Genomic DNA, 16080 nt, shown 5'->3' with positions numbered 1-16080 from the left:
ATGCTTTATTATATTCCAGAATTGTTGCTGTGTTTGTTTCCTTAACTTTCCAACACAACGTGCAGCACAATTGCGCTGCATTAGCGGGGTTTCCCTCTTTTGTCAAACTTCGGGATTCCCGCAATGTATGAGGGCATATACTCGAACATGAGGGACAGTCAGTATTTTACATTGGTGTGTATAAATGGGTATAGTTTATGTGATTTTCCCACTGTACTCCCAGAAATGTTGAATTCTTTCCGCTGTGTTGACTTGTTGTTGGGCTCCATCGGATAACATTTGTTATCCGGTCTGTTCACGCACATGCGCACTTCTTAAAAACCTGTAAGTACGCCGCTTATGCATTTACATGGACACATAAGCAGCGTTCTCTGGGAGAAACCCAGGTGTGTTAAACCACTTTCTCTTAATCCCTTAAGCGGCGTAAGAAAAATGGCGTTCATGTTTACATGACATATGAGAACGGCACTTTCTGCAAAAACCCTGGAATAAACCGTTTTCTTCAGTGCATGTAAATGTGGTCTATGATATGGGAATAAAACCAAAAATATATTGACTTCTAAAGCCACTTTTTGTATTGTCTAATCAATGCTTTTCTCGTCTGCCAACATATTTTAATCTGGAAAAAAACGAAAAACGAAACGAAAAAAAAAATATATATATATAATTAATTTTTTATACTGTATTTGGGGGTTTTTCTCAGCTAATTTTGATGTGCGATTAATTTGATTAATTAATTGGCATGTCATGTAATTAACTCGATTAAATATTTTAATCGATTGACAGCCCTAATAATAATCAATGTTGTTTCATTTTATGGCCCTAACACTTCATTTTCCGGAATACTATACCTTTGCTGAAATTCTTCCTCTCGTTCCAGTCTAAATCCTGTTTAAATGGATGTTTAAATTCTTACTCGTGAATCGAAAGCGAGCCTATTCTTTACTTCTGAATTTTCCCCAACTCTGTTGTACTGGCATCTTTACAAGTGAAACAATTTCTAGACCTGTCTTAGAACATAGGAAAAAGATATAGAATATCCTTAGCTGGTTCTGAATTTACGTTTTCGTCTAATAGAAATTGAGTATTCGTTGATCGAATGCTGCAGTTTGTTTTAACTTCTCACACATTGCTTTGAGTGCTGCTCAGTCTCTTTTTCCTAAAAATTAATATGAAAAAATTTAACAAAATATACATTCTTGCCCTCAGAATATTAATTCATTATTGTGAGGTAAATCATTGTAATGTTTTTTTCCCTCCTAAGCCTGTAAGCCCTCTGTTTCAGTTTGCCCAGTCTGCGGCCGCTGCTGGATATCAACTACCTTCCCTTGACGGACATGAGGATAGCCAGAACCTTCTGTTTCTCCAACCAGGGTCAGGCCCTGTACCTCACATCTCCCACTGAGATCCAAAGACTCACTTACAGCCAAGAAACCTGTGACAACCTGCAGGTTGGTCTGCCTCCGTTTATTTATGTGTGCGGGATAAATTAGTACGCACCTACAAATTCTGCATTATTCCTATTTGTTCACATATTGGAATAATAGTACAGTCATCAAAAGCAATAATACAGTAGTGACCAAAACAATATTGACTTTCTTATTCCTTCTATTTTAGATTGTGCAAAGTTGCCTTGTTTTACCACATCACTCTTCATATCTTCATATGTATTTATTTTGAGGTGTTGATTTTTCCAGGAGATGCTTGGAGAGCTGTTTACCCCAGTGGAGACCCCAGAGGCACCGAACAGAGGGTTCTTCAAGGGCTTATTTGGAGGTGGAGCTCAGTCTTTAGACAGAGAGGATCTATGTAAGCATCAATCTTTCATTCACACATGAATTTTTATTAATCGCTGATGTGAACATCATTACAACAATTGCCTATACTTAGGGTTTAAACAGCCCCTAACCCTAGGTATTATCGCCCCACACAGTTTGTGCTAGGGTTATGAATGATACCTCAAATTGTGTTTGTTTTATAATATGGCTGATATCTGTTCTACATTTTCAAACAAGCTTCTAGTGAAATCGGATATCTAAACATGTCTGGTAGAATATAACTATTTAGTGTTTTTGATACCTGGCACTGAAATATATAATATGATGTATATCGTTTTAATTGGATTAATTAAGCGCTGACATGATTTGCTTCCAGTTTGGCCTAATCAAATACCAATTATAAAAATAAAAAAAAGCTAATATTGTAACAATACTGTTTTGTTAGGTGCGTCCTTACCAAGTGTCAGCAAACTGTACTTCAGAAATACAGTGGTAAGAAAAAGTATGTGAACCCTTTGGAATTACATGCATTTATGTGTGTATTTGTCTTAAAATCTGGTTTGATCTTCATCTAAGTTACAATAATGAACAAACACAATCTGTTTTAACTAATAACACTCAAATTATTGTATTGTTCTTGTGCATATTGATTACATCATTCAAACATTCATATTGTTGCTTGAAAAATTGTGTGAACCCCTAGGCTAATGATGTCAACAAAAGTTAAGTCAGGAGTTGGCAAACCTGGCATCGAATTAATTAAACACGATTGGAGGTGTGGGTTCGAGCTACTTTGACTTATAAAAAGCACTCAAACATTTTGAGTTTGCTATTCACAAGAAGCATCTGCTGATGTCAACCATGCCTCGCAAAAAAGAGATCTTAGAAGACCTACGATCAACAATTGCTGCTTTGCATAAAGCTGGAAACGGTTACAAAGTTATCTCGAAGAGCTTAGATATTCATTGCCCATAAATGGAGACGATTTAGCACTGTGGCTACTCTTCTTAGAAGTGGCCGTCCAGCCAAGATGACTTAAAGGGCACGCCGCAGAATGCTCAGTGAGATAAAAAAGAACCCTAGAGTGACAGCTAAAGACTCGAAGGAATCATTGGAAATGGTTAACGTCTCTGTTCATAAGTCTACGATACGGAAAACATTAAAACAGGCATGGTGTCCATGGTAGGACACCACGAAGGAAGCCACTGCTTTCCAACAAAAATATTGCTGTGTGCCTGAAATTTGCCAAAGACCACCTTGACACTCCACAGTGTTACTGGGAAAATGTTTTGTGGACTAATGAATCTAAGGTTGAATTTTTTGGGAAGAACACACAGCACAACGTATAGCGTGAAAAGGGCACCGCATACCAACATGAAAACATCATCCTAACGGTGAAGTACGGTGGAGGCAGCATCATGATGTGGGGCTGCTTTGCTGCTTCGGGCCTGGACCGTTTGCCATCATCGAGGGAAAAATGAATTTCCACGTTTATCAAGATATCCTACAGGATTATGTCAGGGTTGCTGTGCAAAAGCTGAAGCTCAGTAGAAGTTGGGTGATGCAGCAGGACAGTAACCCTAAACATCAAAATAAATCCACTACAGTCAGAGCCCAGACATGCCCCCATGAGAGCCCTTCACACCAGACATGCTAAGAATATGGCTGAGCTGAAGCAGTTCTATAAGGTAGAATGGTCCAAAATTCCTTCTGAATGTTGTGCAGGTTTAATCCGCAGCAACCGGAAAATCTTTGTTGAGGTCATTGCTGCCAAAGGAGGATCGACCAGTTATTAAATCCAAGGGTTCACATACTTTTTCCACAGCACTGTGAATGTTTACTGGGATGTGTTCAATAAAGACATAAAAGATTATAATTGTTTGTGTGTTGTTAGCTTAAGCACATTGTGTTTGTCGATACTTGTGAGTTTGATGAAGATGAGATCACATTTTATGACTAATTAATGCAGAAAACCAGCTAATTCCGTAGGGTTCTCATACTTTTTCTTGCCACTGTAGAAACCATCATAAATGGTGTGCCTTTAAGTTCACGCTTGTTCTTGGTATTTGTGCCTGCAGTTGGAGAGCTGACAGCTGGTAAGGCTTCCCGCAGCCTGGCACAGCACATCCCAGGACCAGGTGGTATGGAGGGCATGAAGGGGGCTGCGTCGGGTGTGGTGGGAGAGTTGGCGCGGGCGAGGATAGCTCTGGACGAAAGAGGACAGAAACTCGGTGAGCTGGACGAGAGAACAGCAGCCATGATGGCCAGCGCAGACTCCTTCTCGAAACGCGCGCATGATGTAAGATCATACCTAACAATTTGCCGCAGCTGCTGTATAGTGTGATACAAAGGCTGTGTTTCAAAATGTAGTAAGCTGCCTACCTAGACGGCATGAATAAGGCCGAAAAAGCTTTATTTTACAAAATCTTTAAGACAACAATAATGGGATTGTAACTCATGAAATGTGAGGTGCCACATTTCTACTCAGCAGGCGGCTTACAAAGTTTTGAGATGCATCTGTATTCTTTATGTCAGGCCTGTCCGACAATGAGCTCAATGTTGCATTGGTTGATTTGTTCCATGCTTGTTTCTAGTGGGGAAACTCTTTTTTTTCCTCACCAGATGATGTTGAAATACAAGGACAAGAAATGGTACCAGCTTTGAGGTTCATGCATGCAGTCAGCAGACCTTCATATGAAGACAGCAGATCCATCATCTCTCCGTTTCTTCCTTCTCTTCCTGTATCTTTCTTTCTCTGATATCCCGCGACTGCCTCTCTCGCCCAGCACAACGTCACGCGCCATTACCTCGAGCAGAGGAGCTGCGGAAAGCCCAAGAGACGGGAGGGGAAGGAATGGGATGGGGGTTTCCTTCCCTTCTCAATGGCAGTTGAGTTTCCTCTCCTTAAAATGAAGCTGTGTATTTTGTCTTGGGAGAGGAGACCCAACATTGAACCTTCATCAGCCATGCTGTCATTTCACTGCCATTCTATCTGCAAAGAAACTACAACACAAATCATTGTGGGAAAGGAAGCTGAAGGAAATGTTTAAGAGGGCCAAGCATAATGCTTCTGATAATCGGTCACTAGGGCAAGAGTAGATTGCATGTCCAGGGATTTAATTTATGAAATTACCATTAAGTTTTTTTTCCTCTTGATTTTGGTATATGGGTGAATCTCAAAAAAAAAAAAAAATAAATAAATAAATAAATAAATAATAATAATAATAATATCCCCAAAATCAAAATAGTCAAATAAGAAATCGTATTTTGCTTAAGGAAAATGAAACCCATTTTTGCATTGTGACTATTTTCATGACAGCTCCACAAAACCACATGCATCTTTAGTTTCTTTTCTTTCTTTTTTTGTGCGATTCTCACAATTCTCAATGGTGATTTCCATTTCTGCAATGCAGTAATTTTTTTACAATATTACTATTAAGTACAGTAAAATAGTGGGATTTAAAAGCATAAATTAAAGGTGGTAGAACAAATACTACCATGATCTGTAAATACTTAATAATATTTTTGTTTTGCATTACATTAATTAGAATTTAGGGGAGAAATGTGCTGAATTGTCACAAAAAAAAAATACAAATAAAAAAAAAATATGTCAAAATGCAAAAATGGTATCGGTCTGAAAAACAAGCTTAATTTCTTTAAGCAAAATATCATTTAATATTTTTCTTTTGTCTTTTGAATTTGGGTGAAATATGACCTGGACATGATATTTCATGAGATTTACCCATAAATCAGATTAGCTATAGAAAAGGCCGGATTGTCTTACATAAGGTGTGATGATGTACCATTTAATTTAATCTCTAAAGGGCTGGAAGTTGCTGTATTTACCACATATCATGTCATTATGGTGCCATACAAATTGCAGACAGGCCGGAGAAGTGAAGCAGGTCCGATTATGCATAATTTCGATTGTCCTTCTGTTTAAAGGACGTGTTGGTTTACACAAATCAGGTCTCAAAATGACTTGAGGAAAGACCTCTGACTTCGATGTACACTGTACCCTTGAGAAATATAGGAATTTGAAATATACATATAAAGATGAATAGGTGTGTGAATCTCACAAAAACATATTTCACCACAAATTAAAAATAAATAAATATTTTGCATAAAGAGAATAAAGCCTATTTTTAAGACTATTAAGATTCGATGATTGACGAGAAAAAAAAAGATGAATTATATTTTGCATAAAATTAAGCCTATTTTTAGGACTGGTTATATATATAATATTTTTATTTATTTTTGCATTAAGAAATTATTTTCATGACAATTAAGCACATTTCCCTGCAAATTCAAATTACTGTAATATGAAAATATGACCAGACTGTAAAATAACCAGGAAAAAAATATTAAAATATACTTTGCATTAGGAAAATTAAGTCTATTTTTAGGACTTTTATTTCATTTTTCATGTATTTATTTTTTGCGTTATGAAATTATTTTCATGACAGTTAAGCACATTTCCCTGCAAATTCAAATTACCCTAACATAAAAAAAAAATGTAAAAAAATATTTGATTCTCATTACCGCACTGTTTCGCTATTTTCACCGACTATCCTCATTACAGTAATACTGTAATTTATTATGTATTACAGTAAAAATGATTGTTATACAATGTTTGTTTGTTTTTGTTTTTCCATTTAAAATCATTGTAAATGAAACAAACACCATCATGATGTATGCAGGAAATACTTAACAATTTAAACAATATTTCCACTTTTTTTTTTTTCCATCATGGAAATCCATTTTGGGGGGAAATGTTAAAACAAAAATCTTAATGGTCTTAAAAAATGGGTGGAAAAAATGAATAGTTCTAAAAACAAGCTCCAGTCCTTAAAGCAAAATATAATTTCTAGATTTTATTTTATTTTAATTTTGTGATAAAATATGACCCATTCATGATCCTTACGATTCTGTGAGATCCATTTGGGTAAATAAACCTGCTGAATATTTGCTGGTAATATTTACTTGCTTATGTTATTTATATCGTGAAGGGACATGAGTGAAAATGTGGAAGTGAGAGGCATGATTTTACATTATGTGCCTTGTCGATGATTGACATGTAAGAAACCTGTCCGCTCTTAAACAGTGGTAGGACACCAGTGGAATGTGCCGACAGTACTGATTCTTCATATGCAAAACAGGTTCCGCCTCCCTATTTCATATGATGAGGAAATCTTAAAGCCACAATGTCTGTCCGGCATTAAGGGATTAAACCTGAGACTGCATAACAAATCAGGTTACTTGCTCCTCAACTGAGCGTGACTGTTGTCATCTGGAGTAAATAACAAATGGATTTCTCCTATACTCATGTCCATGTATTTTCTAAAATGTCTGTTCAATGGACTAATGCATGAGTTTCTCATTCCTCACACAGAGTTCAATATAGCGATCTCTGTGTTTGTTGCTGCAGTGGATGTGACCACTAAATGTTCAGTGCAACTCCATAGTATTGGTTTAGCATCCCCGATCTGTCTTTGGGTAGCTGGGGGTTATCTTTTGCCTTTGCTTTGCGACCCATGAATATATGCTAACCTCGACTTGTGTGTGTATACGTGTGTGATTGTGAACATACATGTATGCAAGATTATGTGTATATATAAGCTAAACTAAAGATACAATATATTTGAAAGCATATGCTCTGATGTTTCTTTTAAGTGTGTTTTCAATTCTTATTTTTGAGGTGCAAGAAATTGCTGCTGTATTTGTGTTAATTTATTGAGCATTATCTTTTGCGCCCTTTTCTTATCAGGCATATTAAAGGGATAGTCCAACCAAAAAATAAAAATCCTGTCATCATTTATTCACCTTTATGATTATGGAAGAAAGTCACACAGGTTTGGAACAACATAAGGGTGAGCAAATGATGGTAGAATTTTCTTTTTTGGGGGTGAACTGTCCCTTTAAGGCTTTGCTGTTTTGTTGCTTTCTCTACATTGCTGCCAAATGTTGTAAATATGAACGCTGCTGAAGACTTAAGAACTTGACAACAACTTGAGAGTGCTGACTGAGGATAGTGGCCATGATCTTACTAGACTCCAAAGAGTTGCTTTGCTGTGAAAGTCGTTCCCACGGAGAGGAGAGGGTCTCTCCCTTCTGCAATTTTACTTATCATTTAAAACATAAGTGTCATGGCATTTCCACACACACACACACACACACACACACATATATATACACAGTACTGTGCAAACGTTTTAGGCACTTGTGAAAATTGTTGCATAGTGAGGATGTCTTCAAATATAATGACATTTATCAGTTAACGTCATACAAAGTCCAGTAAACAAAAAAGCTAAATCAATATTTGGTGTGACCACCTTTGCCTTTAAAACAGCCCCAATTCTCCTAGGTACACCTGGACACAGTTTTTCTTGGTTGTTGGCAGATAGGATGTTCCAAGCTTCTTGGAGAATTCACCACAGTTCTTCTATCTATTTAGACTGTCTCAATTGCTTCTGTCTCTTTATGTAATCTCAGACTGACACGATGTTCAGTGGGGGGCTCTGTGGGGAACATGCCATCTGTTGCAGGGCTCCCTGTTCTTCTATTCTATTCTATTTGCAAAATAAATGTTTGGGAGTCTAAAATGTATTTTTCCTATTGACACACTAAAGCTGAAGATATAAATAACCATCTTAAGACAAATGTTTTGGTGAAGCATCTTATGTGCCTAAAACTTTGCACAGTACTGTATATATATATATATATATATATATATATATATATATATATATATATATATATATATATATATATATATATATATAATATATACACACACATATGTTGGCCAACTAATTAATCCTGAATCTCTGCTTTTTTTTTTTTTTTTTTTTCATTTCTATGAGAAGTTTTGTGGATTTGCACTACATGTTTTATATTATAATGACATCTAAGTCATTTTAATAATATTTTTATAGTTTGTATTGTAGTTTGCTTTTTTGGGGACATTTATGTTTCTTTAAGAAGGACCAAAATAAGACCATTACTAAAGTGTAAATGGCGAACTTAAAGGGGTGGTTCACACTCTCAGATTTGTTCTTGTTGCCAGTTCAGTGCTATTCTAATATATTTATACATTTTAAATATATAGCGATATATATACTGTCATTTACTTTTAATTTGAGATATTTTCAAATGGATACTTTTATTATCTGAAATGAAAGGGCACATTTTAAAATAATAAATTGGTTGTGTATATTCTCAATGAATACCATAAAATTCACATAACATTCGCCCCTCTTTTAAAAAAAAAAAAAAAAATCTGGATTACAGTGAAGCACTTACAATGGAAGTGAATGGGGCCAAGTTTTGGAGGGTTTAAAGGCAGAAATGTGACGCTTATAATTTTATAAAAGCACTTACATTATTTTAGTCATTTTAGGGGTTTAGGGTTTGTTGACATTTTTAAGAAAAGGAAGGCCGAAATTAATTTTTGTGGTAATCAATATGCCATAAATGCTGTCGATTGAGCTTAACTTGTATTGAACCCAGAATATTCCTTTAACAATCTGAATATTTAAAATCTTTGGCCATTTCTGAATTATCTTGCACTAAAGAGACAGCATGATATCAAGTGTTTACAAGCTTGAAAATTTATTTTTGGCTTTTTTTCTTTGTTTCTGATCTGCATGCTTGCAATGAACAAAACAAGTATTTACATTTTATTATTGATAAGGCAAGACTTTTTCTTTTATTATTTCTCTAGAAAATGCCTAGCATTGTTATTTGAGGTCAGATTCACTGGAACACCATTTGAACGTACCCAGCCAATACTGTACTCCAAGGGTCTTGGGGATACTTTGCAGGTTTTCTCATCATAGTCAACACATTGTACAGTTTTATTAATCAGACTTTCACATGAATGTTTGTCTTTATCTGGTTCCACCCAGCAATTTAGAAAACATGTTTATAGACATAACTGTGCAATGGAAAATAAATGTAAAAGAAATATTTATTTCCAGCCGTTTTCATTAAAGCTTTCAACACACCTCCTGTCACATACACTGGCCACTGAATGTCTCAGTTACTAGTTTCACAACAGCTTTGCAATTATTGTTAAAATGCCTTTAAGAATAATTTAAATTTAGTGCAATAATAAAGTTACATACAATTATTTTAAAAAGACAAAATAAGACACCTAGTCAGCCAAAGTCAGAATTGTTTGGCATTTTAGAGAAAATAATATATGTTGCATTACCGATTGTCGCCGGCAGGTGTCAGTGTTGAAGTAGAGGTGAAAAAAAAAAAGGATTAAAGCCATGTCTGTGGCGCCTTTAGTATTATTAGGCCATTAGGCGGCGGATAACGCCTAGTTGATAGAAATTGCCAAATGTTTCATCTCTTAAGAATCGTGCAGTTTTGTACACTTCACCAATTGACACGGCTCCCGTCAGTATGGGATTCTGCTGGTGCAGTTCCCACTTATATATCATTGACAGTTCCTCATGTGGCCTGCAGGTGGCGCCAGAATCAACATATTTGTTGTCCGTGGAGCTCACCCGATAGGGGCGAGAGAATGAAGGGGAGGGAAACTTCAATTTGGTTATTAGTGCCGGGGGGCGCCGTTTATGTACAAGGCTCCCTCACTCTGTTCGTTTCAGTGTAGAGCAGAAGCTCTATTTTCTTGTTTTAGATGTCCTTGGGTTGCTTACTCATTTCAGGATCCGAGCGATGGAAAACAGACCAACACACGAAAGAAATGGACCACCGGGGCAAAGAGTGAATCTAACCGCGCTGACTCCTTGACCAAAACAGCTGATGGTTAGAAGACTTCAGTGTATCTGTAGTAAGTGGTGGCAAAGGCGTCGATCATGAACTTATAAGATGGGATACAATAACACAGTCTCTTGTTTTCAGGTTTTCTCTCTTAAATTGCACTTGGAAGTCTAAGGATGACTTCCTTAAGAGTATAAATGATGAAGTTGCAGCACTGAGGAAGACGAGAAGAATGTATCATTGGCACTTGGACTTTGGGAATGTCCAGTAATTCTGGAAATAATTTGGGAATGATGAATAGCGGACCCACTATTGTCTACGAGTGGTTAAAAACCCTCCAGTTGTGCCAGTATGTGGAGTCTTTTGTTGATAATGGGTATGATGACCTGGAGGTGTGCAAACAGATAGGAGAACCAGACCTGGATGCCATAGGTGTCCTGACCCCACACCACCGGCAAAAGGTTCTCCGAGCCGTGGAGAGACTCAAATATGAAGACAAGAAGGTGAAACCAGGACTATATTTTACTTTAGAGCCCCTTCCTCATGGCACAGACCCCCAGCCATCTCAAATTAGTGACTGCAAACAGAATTGCACCAAATCATGGGTGAACTCTACTTGGGACAAACCCAGAACTTGTCCAAGGGTTGAACCTACTATTAACACTAAAGATGTGGAGAACCATAAGGAGCCAGTGGTTTATCCTAAACTCAAGCTGAAGATCATGATAAGGGATAAATTGGTCAAGGATGGGATTGACCTGAGCAAAATGCCCTACTCGTGGAAGGTATGTACAATAACCTTACATTTATTATCATCCCATATTGTCATATCACCTGAAAATGTTTTAACAATCCCTTTGTTTTGCAGTAGGGATGACATTTTATTCTTACCTTGAAAGGTTATCCGCTGGCTTAAAATTTGCCCACCTGGTGACTGTGTTTATTGTCCTTTGGGGGCAGTAAACATCCAAGGGAAATTGTGTCTGCAAAACATTCCTTGTAAATGTCATCCATTATTATGTTTACCTATGTATAAGTGGTTGACCCAATTTCACCTGATTTCACCTAGCATTTATTTAAAGTTATTTCTTGGCTTTATGTACAGTATAGTGTTGAAATTGCATGTTTGATGCTTGTAGTACCTATGCTGTACTAGACAAATGATTTTATCCAGCCAGAGACATTGGGGTGTTAGACAGTCTGTATTGAAGTCATTATTCATTAGTGCACTCTGGGGCTTTGAGAGCAGGCGAGTCTCGGCTCTAATCGATAACCCAGAGAACAAGAGCTGTAATCCATTAACCACACTGACTGCTATTAATAGAGTGATTTACCATACTGTTATCTCCGGTGAACATCAACTGAAGCTTACAAGCTTTAAGATAATATGTAATGCAATGTAATGCAATGCAATGCATGTTTTATAAGCATTTCCTAATGGATATTTTCATTTTGACACATCTGTTTTAGTGGTGTCAAGGACTTGACGATAAGTTTTTGGTCAAAATATTGAAAACTTGGTCCTTCATAATAGTTTCAGCAATTGATGTAGACATATTCAAATGCACTTTGAACAAATGTTACTTTGCAATCGTGGATACAGAGTACAAAATACTGCTTTTAAAGCAGTTAATGGGAATAATGCTTGCTCTCGTCAAACTTTCACTGCAAATCAGTTTCTTTTAGAGCGGGATAAAAATGACCATTTTTACGCTGATGATCTTGGAGCAAATTTACAGGTCAAAAATATCCTTAGAAAGGTGGTAGCCTCATTATTTTATTTTTACACAGAGATAGGTAGGACTATTAATAAAATTAGTTGATTTCAGCACCCCCTTGTTTCATTATATGCCAATGGAGTCCAAAAATGTGACTTTTGTTTTGTCCACATTTTTTTGTGTTGAAGTTGGAGAGCCTATAACTCCATGAGTCTTAAATTTATCTTAATATTCTTTTAGATTCTGGTTCTAAACAAACTTGGTTGATTTTACATGGAATATCCCCATTGGCAAATATATTTTTCTATTTTTAAGCACAAATCTTGCAAAATTAATTGAGGTTTATGCTTAGAACAAGAAAAAAACAATTGCCCCATAAGAATAAGAAAATAAACTCAATTAAAAATACATTTTCTGAAAACATGTCTATACTATCTCAATATTTACTTATTCAAAATTTTAAGGATGTTTTCATAATTATACTGGACAACAAGACAAAAATACATTCAGTAATTGTTTGCTGTGCTGTTGGTCTGCTACCACAGAGAATAACATTTTAAACATTTCAAACAAGCACTGTACCCTTCTCTTATCATTTACTCACCCTCATGCCATCCTAGTTTTCTTCTAGAGAACACAAATGAAGATTTTTAGAAGAATATTTCAGCTCTGTTGGTCCATACAATGCAAGTGAATGGGTGCCAGAACTCTGAAGGTCCAAATATCACATAAAGGCAGCATAAAAGTAATCCGGACGACTCCAGTGATTTAATCAATGTCTTCTGAAGCGATGCAATCGGTTTTGGGTGAAACAGACCAAACTGTAACTCCTTTTTCACTGTACATCTTGTCATTGCAGTCTCTAGGCACAATCATGCTTTCAAGCTCGATTACACTTCCTATGGCTTGACACATGCGCAGCGCACTAGAGGGCGCTATAAGAAGTGTAATCGAGCTTGAAATTACAATTGCCAAGGAGGCCGCTGTCAAGATTTATTGTGAAAAAGGAATTACATTTTTGTCTGTTCTCACCCAAAACCGATTGGATCGCTTCAGAAGACATCGATTAAATCACTGGAGTCGTCCGGATTACTTTTATTCGTCCTTTACATGATATTTGGACCTCCTGAGTTCTGGCCACCATTCACTTGCATTGTACGGACCTTCAGAGCTGAAATATTCTTCTAAAAATATTTGTTGTTGTTCTGTAGAAGAAAGTCATACACATCTCGGATGGCATGAGGGTGAGAAAATGATGAGAGAATTTTCATTTTGGATGAACAATACCTTTCAGGCCTTTATCAACCTGTAGCAGTGTGGCTCTTTCATGCCTCTGCGTTGTCATGCCTCTGCGGTGAGCTGTCACTGGACTCCACCACCGCTTTTGTTCCTGTCCGAGTCGTGTCTCCATTATCCCGTCTTATCAGCACATTTATCAGTGATGGCTCTCTGATGGCTTCATCTCTGTTTGAGCTTAGAGAGCCATTTAATGTCTCATGCGATGACAAAGTCCTCATTATCACTACTTCCATTTGCATTTCTAAAGAGTGGCCCACTTTTAAAATGTTTTCACTTGCTTCCTTGGTTTCAAGAAATGCAAACCACTTCCCAAATTGTTGTGCAAATTGAGACTAGGACATTTATGCAGCAACTAACAACAGTGTGAATAAAAATAAAATAAATAAAACTGGCAGCTATGTGAGGTAGCTTGTTTTAAACGTTTTTTTTTTTTTTTTTTTTTTGCGGCCTACCAATATCAACCTAATTGGAATTTTTAAAGAAGAATTGCTGTTAACACCAAAGTTAATCTTAATCATGTCATTCCAAACCCATATGCTGTTATAAATAATATTACTATTTTTTATTTTGAATGCAACAGGAATTTTTTGTTATAATCTTCACACAGCTCTTTTTCCATACAGCAACATATTATAGTGACCATATCTGTCAAGTGCTAAAAAGGACCAAAAATATCATAGAATCATAAAGGTATTATAAATGTAGTCCATTTGATTTGTGTGCTATATGTCTTTTTAATTTGCTATTCACTGATAATCTTCCCCTCTGCCAAAGCTGAAATCTTATTCACGACAGCAAATTATTAAAAAATTTATTTGTATTTTTTATTTTACTTTTGTAAGTGAATGTTATAGCCTACTTTGTCTTGATTATTTAAATTGATTATATTTTTTTACTCTAGTTCTGTTATTTCTAACTTTTTAAGTAGCCTATTTTTATTTTTATGCAGTCACACTCTTTGACTTTTAATGTGTTTTTATTATATGAAGCACTTTGAGCTGCATTTGATGTATGAAAGGCGCTATACAAATAAAATGTATTATTTATTAATGATAAAATGTTGTAACCGATTGCAACACACCCCTTTGAATATACAGAATGGAGAATGACATTTGAGAGCTGCAACGAAGGGGAAGATTTTCCAGTGATGCGTGACTTAAATTTTGGTCTGTTCCTGCACAAAGCTATCATTTGGCTTCAGAAGACTTATATTGAGTAATAAAGTAGCATGGACTACTTTCATAATTGTTTGGGGGGTTTTTTGGTCATTTTTGGAGATTGACAGACATGTTCAATAAGTTGTGGGGAAAAGAGCTGCATAAACGATGCTTGGCAAAGTAGTTTGAACATGTTCTCCAGAGAAAATCTCCTGAAATATCCAGCTTTGTATCAGTCTGTTTGGATAAAGCTTGGCAGTGGGAACTTGATTTAAAATTCTGCTCCATGTGTAGCTCGTATTCTGTCTGTTTGGATGAAAGCAGGTGACCTGCATTACAAATGAATGGATGTTCTTGTACTTGTGTGCTTGAATGAAATGCTCTCTCCCAAACTACACGTCACTACACGTCCTTGTGTAATGTAGAAAATGAATCAAGGCATCAATTTCATGTTCTTTCTGGCTTCATTAGTGGCTCAGATGAAGCCTGTCTCTTTACATTATGATACAATGTGCTGAGTTTTATTCTACATGGCCCCCTTTTTTTAAATGTCGAATGCTGTTATGGAACCAAGCTTTGGGAAATTGCTCAGGTGAGTTTTGCAGGGGTACGCATCACACTTTTTTCTTTAGAAAACTGGTTCCTAACAACTAACTCAATGTTTCAAGCACACTGAAACTGCCTTTTCTGATGAGGCTGCTTATCTGCATTATGTCAAGCTTATTTGAAGCTTTAGTTGCTGTTTTGGATGTTTATTTAACAGTCGTCCTTGGAGTCATATGGGCTGTCAGCATGCTGGGCTGTAAATAAATCACTTTGTTGCATTATAATGGGAGTTGTGTTAGAACTACCTCATACTGAGGCTTTAAACTAGTTAAGCATCACTTATCCTGTCATAAAACATTTGGGCACAGAGTTTTACCCCTGTTCAAATTAGTACTGCCAGACAAATTAGTTTAGGGATAGTTAATTAGGGAAATTTCACGCAGATAAATTGAACTTCTACCATCATTTACTCACCCTCATGTTGTTCTAAACCTTTTTGACTTTCTTTCATTGGTGAAACACTGATCTCACTGTGATGTAGAAAACAGTTGGTTGACATTTCTTTAGCTAAAATCAGTCTGTGCTTACCGAAATGTGAAACACTGCCCTCAGTGGCCAATGCAGTAAGTGTTGTGCACATGGGCACGTATGAGCTCCATTTTCCGTGTGTTATGTCCACAGAGAGGTGCCAAAAGAGAGTTGTAAAGCAAGATGTTTTCAGCTGTACAGTGAAAAGGAATTTTATTAACTGTGCCCCTAACCTAAATCTTACCATCAGTAGAGTGAAAATGTAATGTTAGAGGGAATAATGCATCCTCCAAATCGCGCTTGTCACTGATTATGCAAAAG

General features: G+C 36.5%; 2 protein-coding genes across 6 annotated transcripts in view; both read left to right on the top strand.

Annotated features, from left to right (window-relative positions):
• The window catches only part of stxbp5b (syntaxin binding protein 5b (tomosyn)), a 57492-nt gene extending 52501 nt beyond the window's left edge, over window positions 1–4991 (top strand). For all 5 annotated transcript variants that reach the window (XM_051645823.1, XM_051645821.1, XM_051645820.1 and 2 more), the window contains 4 exons: window positions 1286–1451; window positions 1698–1809; window positions 3857–4077; window positions 4401–4991. In XM_051645823.1, the coding sequence (XP_051501783.1) occupies window positions 1286–1451; window positions 1698–1809; window positions 3857–4077; window positions 4401–4442 (541 nt within the window). In that variant the 3' untranslated portion in view covers window positions 4443–4991. The remainder of the gene's footprint in view (window positions 1–1285; window positions 1452–1697; window positions 1810–3856; window positions 4078–4400) is intronic.
• Window positions 4992–10397: 5406 nt separating this feature from the next.
• The window catches only part of LOC127410671 (SAM and SH3 domain-containing protein 1-like), a 132901-nt gene continuing 127218 nt past the window's right edge, over window positions 10398–16080 (top strand). Inside the window, 1 exon segment of the mRNA XM_051645818.1 lies at window positions 10398–11296. Within this exon segment, the coding sequence (XP_051501778.1) occupies window positions 10772–11296 (525 nt within the window). The 5' untranslated portion in view covers window positions 10398–10771.

The sequence above is a fragment of the Myxocyprinus asiaticus genome, chromosome 20 (genome assembly GCF_019703515.2).
Source record: "Myxocyprinus asiaticus isolate MX2 ecotype Aquarium Trade chromosome 20, UBuf_Myxa_2, whole genome shotgun sequence".
Taxonomy (NCBI): Eukaryota; Metazoa; Chordata; class Actinopteri; order Cypriniformes; family Catostomidae; genus Myxocyprinus; species Myxocyprinus asiaticus.
This window is presented reverse-complemented; position numbering and strand designations above follow the sequence as displayed.